This window comes from Cygnus olor, chromosome 2 (genome assembly GCF_009769625.2).
Source record: "Cygnus olor isolate bCygOlo1 chromosome 2, bCygOlo1.pri.v2, whole genome shotgun sequence".
In the NCBI taxonomy this organism is placed as follows: domain Eukaryota; kingdom Metazoa; phylum Chordata; class Aves; order Anseriformes; family Anatidae; genus Cygnus; species Cygnus olor.
In genome coordinates this window covers 103,216,159-103,236,620 of record NC_049170.1, presented here as the reverse complement: position 1 = coordinate 103,236,620, position 20,462 = coordinate 103,216,159, and the positions used below count along the sequence as shown (strand labels likewise).

At 36.2% G+C, this 20,462-nt stretch overlaps 1 protein-coding gene across 14 annotated transcripts in view; it reads right to left on the bottom strand.

The window, feature by feature from the left end:
- The window catches only part of CDH19 (cadherin 19), a 116,148-nt gene that overhangs the window by 2,027 nt on the left and 93,659 nt on the right, over positions 1-20,462 (bottom strand). For 12 of the 14 annotated variants that reach the window (XM_040549801.1, XM_040549804.1, XM_040549805.1 and 9 more), the window contains 3 exons: positions 13,083-13,204; positions 6,305-6,422; positions 3,940-4,191 (listed from right to left, as the gene is read on the bottom strand). In XM_040549801.1, coding sequence (XP_040405735.1) covers positions 3,940-4,191; positions 6,305-6,422; positions 13,083-13,204 — 492 coding nt within the window. The remainder of the gene's footprint in view (positions 1-3,939; positions 4,192-6,304; positions 6,423-13,082; positions 13,205-20,462) is intronic. The other 2 variants (XM_040549812.1, XM_040549814.1) reach the window with 2 other exon arrangements.

The following is a 20,462-nucleotide window of genomic DNA, read 5'->3' as shown; positions in this document are numbered from 1 at the left end:
ACCTCACTTAGGGATATGACACAGCTGAAGGAGTTCTTTATTTCCCTATATACTCTTTCCTATGATTGTGAAATAGTACCATAAAACTTGAAAGCCCTGGAAACAATAATTTCTACGATATTATCATACCTTTACAAAACCCAAATAGTAGTTTCAACTCTCCAAGCTATTGCATGGTGAACTAACTCATTATATTTTAATGATAAATACAAGGATAAAGTTACAAAATAATAATAATAATAATTATAATTATAATAATAATTATTATTATTATTAATGTTTGGATTATGTATAGGACTCTGTATATCCCATTTTGAATAGTCGTAAAATGCATTAGAGGATTTAATGCATTTAAAATGTGTGTATCTGTAAAGAGTGTGGAAGATTAGCTTCTGTCTCTTTTAAATTTATTTTTGTATCTATATTCTTGCTTTGACTTTTATGATATACATAACCTCAAACAGTGAGTATTTATTCCACCTGAAGAGAGGACCTCTCCACAAGCAACCTGGAATATTTAATAAATAATTTCATTGATGGCCTGGATAATGCAGTGTCATAGTTTGCCTGATCATTGACCCTGTAAGTGCATAACACTAAGTGAGCAGGTTCAAATGTCCTGCAACAAGCAAAGAAGCCTTTAAATGCACTCAGGCCTGCTGGTAAGCTTGCACTGATAAAAAGGTCTTCAGGGGCTTCAGTCGAGGGAGTTGCTTTTCAGTGCCACTACTGAAAATAAGGTGACTCTCGAAGTGCAGGAAAGTCTAGAAACCACAAATCCCAATCATATATTCCTGATTTCTCTGTTGGAAACAGGGAGATGGAAGTGGGGGAACTAGTTTATTCCTGGACTTTGTTATGAAGTCAAAAATGGTTAGTGTCTGGCCAAGGGCACACCCATCTAGATATAACAATTATGAAGTACACTTTCATTGTTTCAATCCTCATTCTATCTACTCAAATTGTTCTAAGAGATAAATAGAATTGGATTTATTTTTTTGGAAGCCATTGTTTTGCTTCAGTTTCCTGCATGTAAAAATAATCCTAAGACCCCAAAGCCAAATAAAGTTGCTGATTCATAATTCATAAGCATTTTGCTTCTGCAAAACTCATATAACTGTGGGACTACATTATGGGGTACATTTTCAGAAAAATTTCAATGAGTTATAACCCAGAGATTCAGTTGGACAATCAAAGGTAAAACAACAGGAAATAATTAGATCCAGTTTCTATTCCTTATGCTGAGGAAAATCAACCCATAAACTTCTAGGCAGAATGAAGAGTAGGGGTGATTTTTGACTTATTCAATATCTTTTTTCCCTGGTGTAAAGTCAAAATAATTCCATTAGCTTTATTGGACTTCTCCTTCTTTTCACAGAATCATAGAATTGTCTAGGTTGGAAGAGACCTCCAAGATCATCTAGTCCAACCTCTGACCTAACACTAACAAGTCCTTCACTAAACCATATCACTAAGCTCAACATCTAAACATCTTTTAAAGACCTCCAGGGATGGCGACTCAACCATTTCCCTGGGCAGCCCATTCCAGCGCCTAACAACCCTTTCAGTAAACAAGTTTTTCCTAATATCCAACCTAAACCTCCCCTGGCACAACTTTAGCCCATTCCCCCTTTTCTTGTATTGCTACTACAGCAGGTCAAAATACAAAATCAGTATAGAGCTACCAGCCATCATTTTCAAGCCTTAGTTTTCCTGTGGTTACCAATGATATGTTTATATGATGTTATGCATAGATTAGATGAGATCACACTGTATAATGAAGGTAGGTAAAAGAATGTTCTTCACCTAGATATGTTTGGAAAATAAATAAATAAATAGGGGCTACTTAAGATTGTTTTTTATTCTTTCACTGATATAGAAGTTTAAAAATGTTAGTATTGGATTTGTTCTCATTAACAAATAAATTGAATCATTATCCTTGAAAGATTTTGTTTTAAAAACAAATGTGATTTCTGCTATTATTGTTTCTGTCTTTCCTAACATTATATTTGTGTTGTGACACTGTTAAAGCTTTTGTGTTCATTTCTGACTATATTCTTTCACTATTTTTTTAGAATTTTGTTGAAAAACAGCTTGTACTAGGTTTTCACAATTTGAAATGATGATTTGATATCACATTACTCAGTAAAACCTTATTTTACCTTTATTTTTTCTGATTTTGAATTTGTTTGTTTGTAGAGTTTCACTCTTGGTTGAAATATTTTTTCCCTAATATGATCTGTCAATTGTTTTGTGATATTTCTGGATATGATATTTTATGTAATATGTTATTACAAGGCATCATATATATATCATATTCTTACATAGGTAACAGTCAGAGAAGGAGTTGGAAGTCTCTCCATGTTGCTTTGTTCTCATCAGCTTGAATGAGGTCTTCAGGTCCACAACCACCATCAACAACCAAGCTTTAAGACCAGTCATTTTGTCTTGTAAAACAAACCTACCCATCTCTATCACTTCTCTTTCTTTCTAGGCCTAAGCTACTATACCTTAACCTTTACTCTGTCACAGACTTTCAGGATGGATGAAGCACTGGAACAGGTTGCCCGGAGAAATTGTGGATGCCCCATCCCTGGAAGTGTTTAAATCTAGGTTGGATGGGGCCCTGGGCAACTTAGTCTAGTGGAAGTTGTCCCTGCCCATGACAGAGGGATTGGAATTAGATGATCTTTAAGGTCCCTTTCAACCCAAACCATTCTGTGATTCTATGAATGATTGCTACAGTGCACCTGCTGTTATGGTATGTCAGTGTCATCAAATCACTCATCAAACACTACGCTAATAATGGGATCTATTTCCTTTTGCTGAAAAAGATCAAACGCATTGTAGCAGTGATAGCTGCCAGGTGTAGCCTGCAACCGTCATAGCCCTGAGCAGGGCAGGAATAGGCAGCCTTGGCTGGGTAGGTCTGGATTTGAGTGCCATTCACCAGCTATGCATGACTAGGGCTTCACATTGCAGAGGTACAAAGATATCTCCTGTGCATTTAGAGCGTTCACTTTTCACATCCATAAAGTCCTGTGTAATGGAAGTAAACTTGGTGTCTCCTGACAGGGAAAAATGCCCAAGATTTGGAGAAATGCCTTTCTGGAGAGGTTACTTAGAGAATAACAGAGGTCACATGGTCTAAACCCCTGCTCAAGCAGGACCATCCAAAGCAGGTTGCCCAGCACCATGTCCAGCCAGCTTTTAAAGATCTCCAATGAGGGAGACTCCACAACCTCTCTGAGCAGCCTGTGCTACTGCTTAGTCAACCACATAGCAAAGAAGTGCTTCCTGCTGTTCACATGGAAGCACATGTGCTTCAGTTTTTGCCTGCTTATTCTTGTTCTGTCACTGGACACCACTGAAAAGAGCCTGGCTCCATCTTCTTTGTACCCTCCCTTCAGGAATTTACACATCTTGATGAAATCCCGCTAAACCTCCTCTTCTTCAGGATGAACAGCCTGGACAGATACAGTTCCTCAGTTTCTGAGTGTATCAGATTATCTTTTATTATTTTGTGTTGATCTTAGCTGTACATACGTAAGGCAGAATGTATTATTATGTATCTAATGTATTCTTATACTAAGCAGTCTCCTTTAGTAATGTTGTCTTCAGCTTTACCTAGGCTCATTACTGACTTTGAATTCTCAGATCTTTATTATAATTAATGCTGGAGGAGTAGCTCATAGCTCAACCAAAGCAGACTTTTAAGGCATGGTGTTAGGATTCAAATTTTACTGAAAACTGGAAAAAGTATTTAGATTTAAGAAAACAGAAAAGATATTAAAGATTTGACTTATTGCATTTTTTTCTCAATAAAACTGCACTTCCATATTTCCTGTCTGGTATTATTATTATTATTATTATTATTTACATAGTCAAGATTACTGTAAAAGAAAAAAAGAAAAAGTCATTTCTCTTACTTATACTTACCCAGGAGTATTAGTATGCAAGCCAAAACAGCAACTAAAGCTTCTGTACTGAGACCCATGGAATACATGAAAGCTCCATATCGACAGTAGAAGGTGTTCACTTCAGTGTTACAGTCACAGACAGTGACAGTGAGAGTATTTGTGCTCGTAAGTGGTGGGGATCCATTATCCAGAATTAATATTGGCAAATAGAAATAAAACTGTTCTTGTCTACTGAAACCACTTTTTGCTGTGAAAATTCCAGCTGTGTTATCTAGAAGATAATTTTTGTACATGATATGCATTTATCACAATAAACAATAATAATAAACAATAAAAACAATAACAATAAAAATCCAGTGGAATACGTCCTATTTAAAAACAATGGTACTGTTCAACATTAGCAAAGTTAAGAAAGTAAAGCCAGTCATGGACATGTGATCTTTTCTTGTGTCAACAGTGAAGAATTGCATTTGTTTTGTCATATGTGTTCCAGGTTCAATAATAAAAATTGACCTTAAAGTTGTTTTAATGTTTGCAGCTAAAAAATTCCACTTTGTACAGTATCTGATACCTGCTCAGGCCAATTAATTGGTTCTTATAATGGTTCAATGCAACCAGCTGTTAACAATCCAGCAGTTCACAGATGAAATATAGACAGTTTACCAATCCAAAAACTCCAAAAATGTGCCTGACAGCACACAGAGAAAGCAGGTAAAAAGTAAAAGAAGAGAAAGCAAGAAAAAAAAGTCCAGTGAAATAGTCTTTTATTTCTTTCCATGATAGAAAACTGGAGCTAGCTTAGCACCTATTATCTATAGGAGTGAAAAGTTGCTAGTCTTTCACCTTGCTTTAACTAGTAGTGTTTAGGAATCAGTTCTGTATAAAACCCAATAAACAGCTTAAGTACAGACCCTTCTGAACCCCTTATCAACTAATTATAATCTGAAATTTAGCTCACTGGAAAACAAATTAAGCCTACTGAAATCTATGCACAAAGAAAAAAAAATTATATGTCAGGATATTTTATCATGGCAGGATGAATTACCGCATGTGTTCATACATGCACATAAAAAAACCAAACCAAACCAAACCAAACAACCCCCACCACATTTCTACCATTATATGTATAGCATATGTATCCAAAGTCTACTGAAGTTAACTCCCTCATATTTAAGTCTTTCCGTGTTTCTTAGTCATAGTTCAGAGGACAATTGTGAGATAAAAGGCTCCAGATCTTTAGACTCACTTTTCCTCTTGCCTAGTACTATCCCAAATCACCCAGCCATTTGTGTGAAATGCAGCAGAAAGGTAGAGAGTGAAGGCTGAGCATATGGTGCTGGAAAAGATTTTTCTTTTTTTCTTATCAATAGCCTCCAAAAGGAACTGAACATACTGCCTCGTGCATATCTTTGCTTGGACTTTGTGCAGAATGAGCAAATGTGGGAAAGGCTCATTTTACGCAATTTGACCTTAATGTAACAAGTTATCTCTTCTTGGTACTGAGTGAGAGGTTAATGAAGCTGGAAACTGAAACATATTAAAACATTGACTTTAACTTTGAAGATATTGAGAAAAGTAGTTTGCCGTTTAACATAGTCTGAACTTTCCAAAACTTACTTCCATTGATTTATTCACCTAGCCAGAAAATTCAAATAATTAGCAAAGTCAATAAGAGCAATGTGTACTTTAGCTGAGTCTGAAGAAGCTCTTCATACTTTCAGTGGACTGACTCTAAGTGGTTGCATTTCCTGCAGTTCCATCAGCAATTGAATTTACATTTTTTTGACTTGGACTGGTTTTATTTGATATCTGTGTTACTCTTTTTAAGAGTTTCAATCAATATCAGTTCTGAATAACATTAAAATACATACAGGAGACATTTATATGATGTCATCAGTAACCGATGAATGTAGTTTAAATTGTTTTAGGAAATAAGATTACTTCTCTATTAATCTGTGTTTATAATTTTGGTCTTACTGAAATGATGAAGTGACAGACTTGTACTAACAACAATCTTCTCTTTCTGGAAATCTTATTTCTTAAATGCATAGCTTTAACAATAAAGTTGGTACTTTCCACTACATCCTACATTAAGAAGATAAATTTTAAGGAATAGCAGTGCATTTTTCATCTCATATTTATTTATTTATTTTTCCTTTCCTTGATATAAAATAATCTTTTGCCATTTAGTTTATTTGACTGAAAAAAGAAAATAAACTGTTTGATATTGTCAAATTATTGTTTTGAAATGTGCCTCATGTTGTGTTCTTATAACAACATTTTCTATATAAGTGGAAATTTTTTTAAAATTGGTGATGTGAAGACCATTAGAAACATCCTTCTTTCATTAGAAAAGTCTTAAAGAGCTACATGAATGACAGTACCTTGATTATCTTTGACGGTAAAACGTGAATTGTTTGTACCTTCCTGAGCCAATGAGAAGTAAAAATGATGACTTTCTTCTGAATCATCTTTATCCACTGCACTGATGCTCTGAATTAGCTGGAAACACATATAATTGTTAAACTACAAAAGTGTTCAATGTTCCTTTAAAATGATAAAAGGACATATCAGGTATTATGCTAAACCGTTGGTGCTAGAGATGAGTTTTGTAAATACATATTGAGTGTATGTTATGTACTCACAAAGATACAGCTCTCATATCCAAACAGTCTCATTGAGACTGGTATTCTGCAAATATTCTGCTTTTATTTTTAATCTGTTTGAGATTAAAATTTGCATTAAAATCTTGAGAAAATGTAAGATTTCCTGGATCAAAAGACAAGGGGCAAATGAAGTTTTCATAAAAGAAAAAAAGCAATCATATATATAGTATTTAGTCCTTTTTTTTCTTCTCTCTCTTCCCCAACAAATTCTTCTATACAATACACATTTCCTTCCAGCCCACACACATGTTGACATCATTCAACTGATATTTTGTAGCTGCAGTAAGAGAGATATGTTGACAAGTTCATGTACTGAAGTGTTGATTTTGAATATTATAATAGATTACGGAATTTCTTGGGCATTTTTTCTCAAGAAAGTAAAATATCATTCATTTAAAAATATGTCAAAACAGATTGTCATGTGTAAGATAACATCAAAAGTAACATTTAACATTTGAAAGAATCTCTTTTATCTCTGTAAAGAAACAACTACATTATACTTAATAAATTTGAAATGTTTCTGTTAATAAAGTGCTTAAATTTCTTACTTCACCAGAAAATATTTAGTGACCTGGCCATCAGCATATAATAGTAAGTGAGGATCATTGATCATGAAGAAATCAAGCTGCTTCAAACCTACCAACTTTCAGAAAAGATAGTGTCCAATTTTAACTTGGCTTCTATTTTATCAGTCACCCCATGCCTTATTTGTACCCAAGAGACCTGCATACTCAATTTACCCCAAAAGAGAAAGCACACATATGCTACAAGAAGTACTTTAAAAGCTAAACCAGCAGTAAGTCAATACGAGTGACTACAGCCTTCCATCTGTGCTTTTGAAAACTCTTTCCTGATTAAACATTTTTTTTTTCAGTGAAAGGTCTAAGAATTCAACATGTTCTTTTCAAGCAAGCTAAGTTTGATGAAATCAGCACAGCAGTGTGCAAATTGTGGCTTACACCCTAGAAGCTTTTTATTCTTATTACTCTGTCCTTTTTATACATAAAAAATATTTCAAATCTGTATTTTCGCTCCATATGAGGAACCTTGATGATTTTTTTATTGTTACTATTGAGAGGAGATATTGTTGAGTGATATACTCTGTGACAGTGTAAAAAGGATGGAAATTCCTTAGGAACAGGTTTTTCTTTTCTCAGAGCAAACAAAATATCTAAGGTGACACAAATTCAGGTATTGGCAGGAAGTTCAAGATATCAATGAAGAACAATAGCTGATCCCTGATGTTACATTGGTAATAAATCATAGTCTTTATTTTTATAAGGGGATAATATTCTCAGAATATTCTTAATATGAACAATAGAGAACAAAACTATATATCTGGTCTAAAACATAAATGAGTAACATATTTTTATGATATTGTTCTGCCATATGCTACAAAAAAAAAATATTAAAAAGCCTCTGTTGGTATTTGATGAGGTTTTGCTGGTAATATTTCCACGTCCAGAGGTAAGAAAAACCTTTTAAAGGTTGTATATTTGTCCATAATATTCAAGGTCTATCAAGTTAGACTGAATATGCAGATTCAGCCTGCATATAGCAGTAAGACATAAAGACAGCTTCTAATACAACTTCATTTCTAGTTTGGCTACTAAAATATAGAAGAATTACCTACCATTGGCAAACTACCAAAAAAAATAAAATGAAAAAAAATGTCCAAACAGCATTAAGTATAGATGATGTGTTTTTTACACATCCAGTTTTTGTTCTAATAATTATTTAACCATGTATTAACAATATATTTGAAATGTATATTTTTAGAAATGTATCATGTTTGAAAAATCACAAAATTACTGCAGCTTTAAATGAGATACTGCTTTGCTATTTCATTATTAAATTCTGTAATGTTATATACAGAATGCATTAATTCCCATAAATTTCATCTGCATCTGTTCCAATAAATCCAATACGGAGGAGTACAAGTCTATCTGAAAAAAAGAATTTCCTTTGTTTTGATTTGCACTGTGCTGTTCTACACAAAGCTAAGGTTTCTATGGTTATTTTCAGCATATTCACATGCTTTTAAGGATTCACCCTAGAAGTGGAGGACAGTGCAAACCCTTAATGTTTATTTCTTACTAAACCACTTCCATTAAGATTCAGCAAAACTGAGATGAGTCTATAAAATATTCAGAAACCAATAGGCAGCTCTGATTTTGCTGAGCATACAATAAAATTCACCAGGAGAAAAGCTGTATATATTTTTTTTTAACATGTTTCCTAGACTTCTGCACATCTAACATCAGAGATTCTAGTCTTTTACTGGGGATATCATCATCACAAACACTGCACTTTTTACTTGTGAATCAAAATTTAGGAAAAACTTGATTTTTTTGTGTGTGTACAAACAAACAAACAAGAAAAAAAGTGAATATTTTGCTTCTGATTGTTGTATTGACTGGACTCAAATTGCTGTAAAATTTCTTACTTCAGGTCTTATTTTCGTCTAGAACCTTTTATAATCCAGCAGCCCACCTGAAAATATTTGTTGCTTTAAAACTGAGAAGAAATCTCTGGAATCTTCTTGAAAAACTGATTGAAGTTCATGGTGAGTTGACCTCATTCTCTGTTTCTTTCTAAACACTCTGAGATCACTACTGGCAACAGTTGGGTTTCCTTTGACCAAAGGTAGCAAAAAGCTATGGTCTGCTATACCCAATTTCTCCATCTGTTTGATTAATGCACACTTTTCACTGATTAATGTCATCAGTGGGAGAGTCTAAGATATTGGTAAAAGCTCTGACTTCTCACTGATTAATTATGTTGTGTAAATGGGATGTTCTGTAAATTCTTCTGGACTAAATCATAGAATCATAGAATGGGTTGGGTTGGCAGGGACCTGAAAGACCATCTAATTCCAACCCCTCCCTGCCATGGGCACATGGGCAGGGACACCTTCCACTAGAACAGGTTGCTCAAAGCTCCATCCATCCTGGGCTTAAATATTTCCATGGATGGGACATCCACAACTACTGCCTGTGAGTAAAGAATTTCTTCCTTATATCTAACCTAAATCTACTTTTTTTTTTTTTTGACTCCTTGCCCTATTGCTTGGAAAAGGAGCCTTCTTCTCTCCCAGACGAACAACCCCAATTCCCTCAGCCTGTAGTCACAGAAGACATGTTCCAGTCCCCTGATCATCCTTGTGGCCCTCCTCTGAACTTGCTCTAATAAGTCCATGTCCTTCTTGTTCTGGGGGCCCCAGAGCTGAAAGCAGTACTCTGGGTATTCTCACAAGAACAGAGTAGAGGGGGAGAATCGTCTCCCTCAACTTGCTGGCCATGTTTCTTTTGATGCAGATCAGGATATGGTTGGCTTTCTGGGCTGCAAATGCACATTGATAGCTCATATTCAGTTTTTCATCCACCAATACTCTCAAGTCATTCTCTGCAGGGCTGTTCTCTATCCACTCGTTGACCATGCTGTATTCACATTTGGGATTGCCCCAGTCAAGGTGCAAGACCTTGCACTTGGCCTTGTTGAACTTTATGGGGTTTGCATGGTCCTACCATTTAAGCCTGTCAAGGTCCCCCTGGATGGCATCCCTCCCCTCCATCATGTCAACCACACAGCTTGGTGTCGTCTGCAGATTTGCTTAGGGCGCACTCAATCTCACTTTCCATGTCACTGACAAATATGTTAATCCGATATTGTCCCCTGTTCTCAGTACTGACCCCTGAGGAACACCATTTGTTACTGATCTCCACTTGGACATTGAGCCATTAACCACAACTCTTTGAGTGCAACCATCCAGCCAATTCCTTATCCACCAAGTGGTCCATCCAACAAATCCATGTCTTTCCAATTTAGAGACGAAGATGTCATGAGGGATTTTTTTTTTTTTCATTTTGCAAATGAAAACTTTATCTGTGTTAGTATATAGGTGACTTGTATAGGATAGTACAGAACTATAACGTGAAATGGATAGCGAAAAAAAACATTCAAAAAGTCTAATAAACATGATGAGTGTATTTAGTATGTTGCCAAAACAAACAAATAAACAAACAAAAATCCTGTCTTCTTTACATTCATTCTTATTGTCAAATTTCAGATTTTTCCCACAGACTGTAATGTAATTCTTTTGTTTGAATGTTTTTCAGAGGCTAAACTAAAGATATCTGTAGCTCTCACAAAAACCCTGTACAGGGGCAGAAATATCAACATTAATTACATAAAAACTGACAAAGCCTTTCTGATAATCTTTCAGAAAAATCAAGCACACAGAAAAATCAAGCATTCTTCATAGATTTAAGCTACTGTTTACTGTCTCTAGGACTGGATATTTAGGACAACAGTATTTATTTTTATTTATGGTGTATTACACATTCTTTATCGCACATTCTTTAAAAATGGCCGTGTGTACTCTAGAATTATGTATGCCCCATGCCTCCACTCTTTTATTGTAAACCAGGCAGACACGAATAAAATGTTATCCATATATATAGAGTACCTTTCCCTCTGCAGTGCCTTTACTTCCTTTCCCCTAAACGTTAAAAGCTGGGAGATGCAAATATATTATAGAGTATCCCCTGAAAGTAGCCACAAATAAGCTGAGATCAGGGAAACAGGTGAATTCCAGTGGTGCAAAACATCTCTGAGAATATTTCTCAGCATATCTTTCCCAATTAGAAGGAATGAGAAAGCTACTTTATAAATTGAAATGTGATAGAATATCTATACAAGTTTTGATCTTAGCTCATAATATGCAAGCAGATTCCTGAACTCTTTGGAGATGATTGCAAAAATATGGCTGAAATATAAAGGAATGCAATGCTCTGATTAAGCCCCTCAATAGCTTAAACTGTTTCTTCTGAAGTGTAAATTGTGTTATTCAGTGAACAACCATTGCAACTATAAGAAGTATGAAAAAAATTAACGGCAGTGGAAGAGATACATCAGCCATTAAATCTGTTTTAAGTTGTAAACCCTGTATAAAATATAATTTCTGACTGATAATTATGAACTTCAGTAGCAAATTCCTGTTGTTTTTGCTAAGATCATTTGTTAATGAGGAGATATTTAACATTATTTTCTTTGAATAGTCTGCAAATGCCAAACTAAAGATGTTTGTGACTCCCACAAACTTATAGTGAAGAGAGGAGAGGAGAGGAGAGGAGAGGAGAGGAGAGGAGAGGAGAGGAGAGGAGAGGAGAGGAGAGGAGAGGAGAGGAGAGGAGAGGAGAGGAGAGGAGAGGAGAGGAGAGGAGAGGAGAGGAGAGGAGAGGAGAGGAGAGAGGTGACGTTTACTTTAATGCTTGTCATTTGACCTGCCAATATATTAGCTGCAGACCAAGGGATATGCCTTTCTCCAGGTACTTCTGAAGCACAGGTAGCCTTTGCAGATGGAAAAACTACCACATGCATAACAAACAAACCAATTGCTGATACAGAAATATATAAATGGATGCAAAAAGCTCTGTAGAATTCCCTTTTGCAAGAGGAAATCTTTATTTAACTGCAGACTAATCAAGGTCCACGTAAACCAATCTGATGTAAAAAGAAAATCTGTGACTTAGAAATCAGAACAAAGCAAAATATTTGAACAGAACCATCACAGATATCCCAAAGGTCTAATTTTTATGTCAAAAGAATGCATTAGAGGACTAAAAGACGTACATATTTTTTCTCTGTTTTTAGGTATTTGTTGGTCATTTTGAACTTAAAAAAAAAAAAAGAAAAAAAAAGCTTTGAACATCCCTTTTTTTTCTTTTTTTTTTCAATTTCTTGTCTGGAGTCTGGCTGCACTCTTTTTGAAGAGTTTGGCGTAGATCTGGATAACAGAAAAAATGTAAAACAGTGAAGAGTGAGCAATGTACATGATGGGTATTAGGAGATTAGGAGATCTTTTTGATGTGATAATATGCACGTGGGGAGTAAATAGGGGAAAAAAAAAAAATCCTGGGAAGGATATTTGATACAACAAACCCTACAGTTGCCAGCTATTGAAGATACAAGGATTGGACTTAAAGATTTGCAGGCTTCCACTGAATTCACTAAGGTTTGAATTTAGTTCAAAATACATGATTTCTAACCAAAATATTCTAAAAAACACACACACACACAAAATGGTCTAAATGTTGTCTAAATCTGGTTCTTCCAGATGATGTTATGCTGTGACTGAAAATCTCAGGCCTAAGTTTTATACCTGTGACATTAATGTGAATCAAATCTGTAATTTATTTGTTTGTTTGTTTGTTTAGAATTTTCTGTCTGTACTTCTCTGTTATCTGTTTTAGCAGTCAAACAAGGAAATGCATTTTTCTTTTACATGTTCTGTGGTGCTTTATTCAGTAGGGGAAAATACACTTCTGAAATTTGTATTTCAAACTGTACACATATCAACAGAATATTTTTTAATTAGACAATATATATCCTATGCTTGCAGTACTGGAATAGTCAATCTCAGAGGAAACAGTATCATCTCAGATCAGATCTTCATGGCAATAAGAAAAATAGCAGCTAACTCCTTCACACTTACCTGGTTAGAAACTGCATTTTCACAAACAAATGTTTCATAAAATTTAGCGAATTCTGGTGCATGATCATTAACATCAAGAACTTGGATATATACATTTGCTTCTGAAATTTTTTCAGGATTTCCTAATGGTTAAAAGAAGATGGAAATAAAAATGTATAAATTATCTGCTATATATTTTAAAGTAATATAGACAAGACAAAATACTACTTAAATTTGACAGAGTAGAAAATAGTAACTGACACTTACAGACACATTAAATACTAAATCTTTTAAAATAATTCTGTTAATATATAACCTGCAATATGATTTAGCATGTGCTTTTGAAGTTAAACTTCTAATCTTAATTGCTAACATAGAAATAAGGGTGCTTTTTTGCTTTGCTGGGGTTCTGTCTATGAAATGGGTTTGTTTTTCTTCTTCAACATTATGTTAAATTACAATAGAATGTCATGATACTTCTTACAAAAGTTTGGATATGTTCACTTTTTCATTTACTAAGTTGGAAACTGATTTAAATGTAAAAAATAAAATCTGATCTGCAGAAATTAAATGAGGTTTTGTTCATGAAGAGCATCTTACTGTACTAGTCATGGATATCACAATGGCTGGTCACAACTTTTAAGAAATTCTATTACAATTCCTTGATACACTTACTTACACTCCTTTACTACACTGTACTCCTTTCATATTTTGAAATTTTGAAGTTTTTAGTGAAAATCTCGCCAAAATTTACATAATTTCAAAATACTTATGCCACTGCTAACCATGAATAATTATAATAGACACTGATAGTTGGTCCTAGCTAAACAGAAAGTTGAGACTTCTATAAAGAACAGAGTTGGAACTTGGAAAAACAGAGCTATTCTATCCACTGGTCCCAAAAATATATTTGTAAAGAAGTCCCAGACATGTGTACAGCTTTACTCTTGATGGAGTTAGTAGATGAGATTACAGTTATTTTCCTAGCATTATTCGCACAACAGATTTAATACCTAGGCATTTGATACTCATGAAAGCTGTACTGTTTCTCTTAGATTAATATACTTTACTACTGTGGTTATGTAAAAGCTATGTTAATATGGCTTATTTCCAAATGAAAAGGAAAATAAAGTCTGCCAATATGAGACACTTCAATTCCTGCATTTACTGCATTTACATAAGATTATATTGCTGTAACTATCTCAGACAAGGAAAATCCAAACCTAATTATAATAATTTAATGATATAAAATTGTGTGGAATAGGCCCTAAAATCAATCAATCAAACAAACAAACAAAACCTTACACAATAAAAATGTTCATAAATGTCACCTTGCCCTGGTTTCAGGTGGGATAGAGTTAATTTTCTTCATAGTAGCTTATATGGTGCTGTGCTTTGGATTTAGGATGAAAATAATGTTGATACCTGTTGTGGTTTAACCCAGCTGGCAGCTAAGCACCATACAGCCATTCATTCACCCTCCCCCCTCCCTCTCTGGGATAGGAGAGAGAATCAGAAAAAAAACTGAAGCCTGTGGGTTGAGATAAAGACAGTTTATTAGGACAGAAAATAAAGGAAAATTATTATTAATTATTAATAATAATAATAATAATAATAATAATAATAATAATAATAACTTGTACGAAACAAGTGATGCACAATGCAATTACTCACCATCCGCTGACCAATGCCCAGACTATCCCCGAGCAGCTGGCCCCCCCACCCCAGCTAGCCACCCCTATATATTGTTCAGCATGACGTCAGATGGTATGGAATACCCCTTTGGCCAGTTTGGGTCAGCTGTCCTGGGTCTGTCCCCTCCCAGCTCCTGATGCACCCCCAGCCTGCCTACTGGCAGGATAGAGGGAGAAGCTGAAAAGACCTTGGCTTAGTGTAAGCACTGCTCTGCAACACTTAAAACATCAGTGTGTTATCAACATTATTCTCATCCTAAATCCCAAACACAGCACCCTACCAGCTACTAGGAGGGAAATTAACTCTATCCTACTCAAAACCAGGACAATACCACACTGACGTTTTATTTGTTGCAGAGTAATTCTTGTACTAAGCCAAGGACTTTCCTACTTCTCAAAGTGCCCTGAGAGTAAGGAGGGTGGAGTGCACCAGAATTTGGGAGGGAACACAGCCAGGACAGCTGACCCAGACTGACCAAAGGGATATTTCAAATCACATGACACCATGCTCAACATTTACATTGGACATACCCGACCTTTAGGAAGGACAGGCTAGGGAGATGAGTATGGAGTTTCACCCTCTATGTCAATGACCGTTTGGAATGTATGTGGCTCTGCCTTGTGATGGCTGAGGAGTTAAATGAGAATTTATGGCTTAGGATTAAAGGGAGGGCAGGGACGGGTGATATTATAGTGGGGGTCTGCTACAGGCCACCTGTCCAGGAAAAAAAAATGATGAAAATTTCTGAAAACAGTTAGGAAAAGTCCTGGTCCTCCTGGGAGACTTTTTAACCACCCTGACATCTGCTGGAGGGACAACACAAAAGTGCATTAAGCAATCCAGGAGGTTCATGGAATGCATTGGTGAAAAATTCCTTCTCCATGTGATAGAGAAGGCAAAGAGGAAAGGTGTTGTGCTGGACCTTGTTCTCACCAACAAAGAGGGGCTTGTGGGGAATGTATAGGCCAAAGGTAGCCTTTGTCGCAGTCACCATGAAAATGTGGAGTTCAAGTTCCTTAGGGCAGCTAGGAGGTTGCACAGTAAACTCACTAAGCCCCATCCAACCTGGCCTTAAACACTTGAAGGGATGGGGAATCCACAACTTCTCTGGGCAACCTGTACCAGTGCCTCACCACATTCTAAGAATGTCTTCCTTATCCTAATCTAATTCTACCCTCTTTTAGTTTAAAGCCATCACTCCACTCCCTGACAAAAAGTCCCTCCCCAGCTTTCCTGTAGCCCGCCCTTTGGGTACTGGAAAGTTATTATAAGGTCTCCCTAGAGCCTTCTCTTCTCCTGACTGAACAACCCAAACCCTCTCAGCCTGTCTTCATAGGAGAGGTGCTTCAGTTCCTTGAGCCCCTTGTGGCCCTACTCTGGACTTGTTCTAATACATCCATGTCTTTTTTGTGCTGGGGGCCCCAGACCTGAATGCAGTACTCCAGGTGGGGTCTCACAAGAACAGAGTAGAGGGGGAAAATCACCACTCTCAACGTGCTGGCCATGCTTCTTTTGATGCAGCCCAGGACAGAGTTGGCTCTCTGGACTGCAAGTGCACACTGCCAGCTCATGTTTAGCTTCTAGGCAATCAACACACTCAGGTCCTTCTCATCAGGGCTGCTTTCAATTCATTCTCTACCCAGTCTGGGAGGAATACAGAGATGTCCAAGCAGCGAAGGATCAACTTAAGAAAGCTTAAGTCCAGATAGAATTGAATCTGTCCAAGGACATCAAGGCAAACAAGAGGTCTTCTACAAGTACCTCAATCACAAAAGAAGACTAGGGAAAATATGTGCCCTCTCTGGAAAGAAACAGAAGACTTAATTACTCAGAACATTAAAAAGGTTGAGGTAATGAAACCTCTGCTTGAGCAAGGCAGTTGAACCAGATGACCTGCAGGGGTTCCTTCCCACCTCAACCATTCTGTGATTCTGTAAACCATAAAACTGGGAGGAGTTAGCTGGGAGGGGGCGGGGGGAGGTTTGCCATTACTCATGAATTGGCTGGGTATCACTTGGCTGGTGGTGAGCAATTGCATCGTGAATCACTTGTTGTGTTTATTTTTTGTTTTGTTCTGTTTCCTTTCTTTTTTTTTTTTTTTTTTCTTTTTCTTTTCTTTCTTATTAAACTGTCCTTTTCTCAATACACAAGTTATGCAATTTTCTTTCCAGTTTTCTCCTCTGTCCCACTAATGATAGATCTGAAAAGAACATGTTAGAAAGAACAAATTGTTTATAATCTGTTAGAATAATTATAAACAGTTACTGGTCATGATGTTGATTTTTTTGCTCTTGAAGTTGTTGTACTTGCTCTCCAAGTTGTATTATGTAACCTCTTATTTGCAGTATATGCTTCTTTTTTGCTGCTTATCATCTCTGTGGGCTGTTTTAAGGTTGCTTTTCATTTTATCACTGGGCTGTACTGTGTAACACTCCCTCATGAATGATAAAAGCAGTGATCACGAGTCTAACCTGATACTTACTCTCAGCATTGCTGTTACTCTGGGAACCATCTCTTGGAAACTATTAACAATTGTACTTCTTACCTTTTCTCCTCAGAGACCTGATCTGTGGAGGAAGGACAAGGAATGACACCTTCCCCTTCTTCTTCACCTTCCCTTCCTACTCCACGCCAGATACAATAGCTCTTGAGAATTTTGAATTTCTTTGGGATGTTTAAACCTGTATATTCCTATTGCTATGTCTCTTGAATGAGTTTCTGGTTTGGTCAAAGGTTAAACATCTATTTAAGAATATCACGCAGAGATCTGCTGGGAGACAAGCTAGTTAAGAATGGCAGGGTGTGGAAGATAGTATGGACAAGTACGTAGAACAGTGGGGACCTCCACTGTTTTGGAACTTTACCTCTGAACAAGTGAAGAATCCTAAAAACTGGTGAAGTGTTTGGAAAAATATGCTGTCACTGGCAGTTCCAGAGAGATGTAAATCACTGCAACATGCTGCAACCTGGCCCATTTCTACTGAGCCATGTTCTACACTATTCAGCACCCTCAAGGGGGAGATAATGTCTCCGGATCTGATGACAAGATTGAGCTTTGAGAAGCTAGAAGGTCTTTGACTTAGTGTAAGTGCTGATCAGCAACAACTAAAACTTCATTGCGTTATTGACAGTTTTTTCATCCTAAATCCAAAAGACAGCATCATACAAGCTACTATGAAGAAAGTTAACCCTATCGCAGCTGGAACCAGGACACGCCTGAAAACAACAGAAGGAAGATCTAAAGGTACTGAATACCTCTTGGAAGTCCTTTGCCTACCAGCAAATTCAATCCATGTTTAGATGGCACTTATCATCACTTAGCTCTTAGAAAGATCTGCTTTCACCATGGTATAACATATCTACACTAGTAGGCAAGAAGTTTTGTAGCAACAATACTATTCATACTTACTTGAATGTATTGTTGGATAAGAGACATAAGGAAGACATATTCCAATAAATAAAATCATATTAAGATATTCTAGGAGTACTAAATATCTATTAGATTACACACGTCAATATCTCAACCTGCTCTGCCTAAAACACAAGTATGCTACTCACAAAACGTTCATTATAGTTAAAATATGCCTCATGATGTGTATAAGTGTCACTGCTTCTCACTCATTTGGAAGTCCTTAAGACATTTTCTTAATCTAATGGACTTTTAAGAGAAACCTTTCTGCCTCACTTCAAATTATATGGCTTTGGGTGGTTCTTACATTGCTTTTTAAATTTATAATCCACTAGTTCCTTGGAGCAGACATTTGATTTCTTGGGACTTATGGAATCTGTGCTGATAGCTTTGAGTCTTTTGTCAAAGAAATGACAGCAAAAGCAACTACCACAGAGATAAATGGCTAGATACTCAGCAGTTTCACATTACTATTCCTCCTGTGAAATCATTAGAGCTGTGTTAATTTACCAAAGCTTATGATCTGTCAGTGTCATCTCAGAAATAGTTCTTTGGGGAATGACATTTCTCATGTTTAATCCCAATATTCACAATAATATAATAGGTAATGAAATAGTGCTTGGTTTATTTATTTTATTTTATTTACAAAAAGTAGCACACATCCCTTTTAGAAATAATACACAGAGTGCATGACTTAACCTTTTTAGTTAGGCCAGAAATGGGTGTGTAATGGACTTTGTAATTCTATTAGGAGTCAGGGAATACTTTCAGTGCCTTCAGCCATACACAAAGTGGCATGGGTAGAGCCCAGCCAGCTATCTTGGTTTATTCCTGACTTGCTTGTTCATCAGATTCGTGGATGCTGTGTTGACTTAAAGCCTACCATCAAATAAATGCTCACACAAACAGCACCTAGGTAGGGACATTGGGACAAATCTGAAAATAAGTCTATCAACAAAAGTATATATGGCCAAAGAAGGGTGACAATTACACACTGAATTAATGATATCATCCATGACTGAAACTTTCAAAGAACTATAAGTTCTGCAGTCATGAAGTAGCTCTATAACACAATAAAAATGGACATCTGAAAAACCCTATGGACAAATGACTGTTGTCTCTTTAGGGCAAGTTTAGGTAAGACTAATAGTTAACTTTTCCACTGGAAATATAGAGAAATGAGAATCAAATTGAGCTCAAGCCAGTTGCAATCGGGGATTTTTTTTTTCATTCATTTTTAGTTCAATTGAGGGAAGGTTGAGCCAGTCATTCTAATTAAAAAATTAATAAATTGTCCGACAATCATCTTCTGAGTCATTAAATCACTGTCATGTAAATATGATGGCTTAAGGATTTTTTGCTGTCGTGCATGCTTCTGTTATGACTGTTAGAATACTTCTATTTATGCTTCAGTCTTGTACTTGGTGGAAGATGATTAAAACCAAGTAAAAACTGATCAAATAAATCTTGATTTCTCTTGAGCTGGAAAAAATCCTATGCATAAAGTGGAATAAGGCTCAACAGGTTGCAGGTTCCCACTACTTGAGTTTAAAGTCCAGTGAATTAGATCTTCTTCTGGGTACCTTTAAACCTAGTATCTCAACTGCATGAGGACAGGATGATCCTCATCACAAGTCATGCAATAACAGGCAAATTACTCTCAGTAATTTGTGATCTTTGTCATCACAGTAGAGGCAAAAGGCTTGGGTCCTGTATAAATGCTGGGATATCAAATAAGCCCCCAGAGAGGTTGCTGCTGTAATGCAGTTTCAAGTTCTATCTCAGCTGCAGTGAATAACTACTGTGGATGAGGTCTAATGTCGTTTTGATTTGGCCTCAGTGGAGCCACAATATCATCCGCAAAATGTCTCATGTACATAGTGTATGGTAGGACTATATTTCAAGGAATAAAATGTTACTAGTTCAAAATATAAATAATCTCAGGTATGTCCATAGCAAGGTGACCTAACTTCAATGCTTTGGAATATATTTTTATAGACAGTGACCTTATCATCACTAAAGAAATAAAGAATAAGTATAAGAATATGAAGATAATGAGGGCTCAGTCTGTCTACAATAACTTTCATTACTATGAAAGACCTGCTTTTTTTCTGCTCAGGAGACACTTATTCATTTGTAACATTTAGTTCTTTCCTTTTTTATTGTTTAGCTAAACAGAAAAGTCCAGACCAAAATCATCCTGCTGTGTTTCCATAGTGCTATTCAAGACATAAAAATATGCCGGAGATCAATTTTACCATCACCTGCCAGCTGTCCAACAACATGAAAAGTGAGAT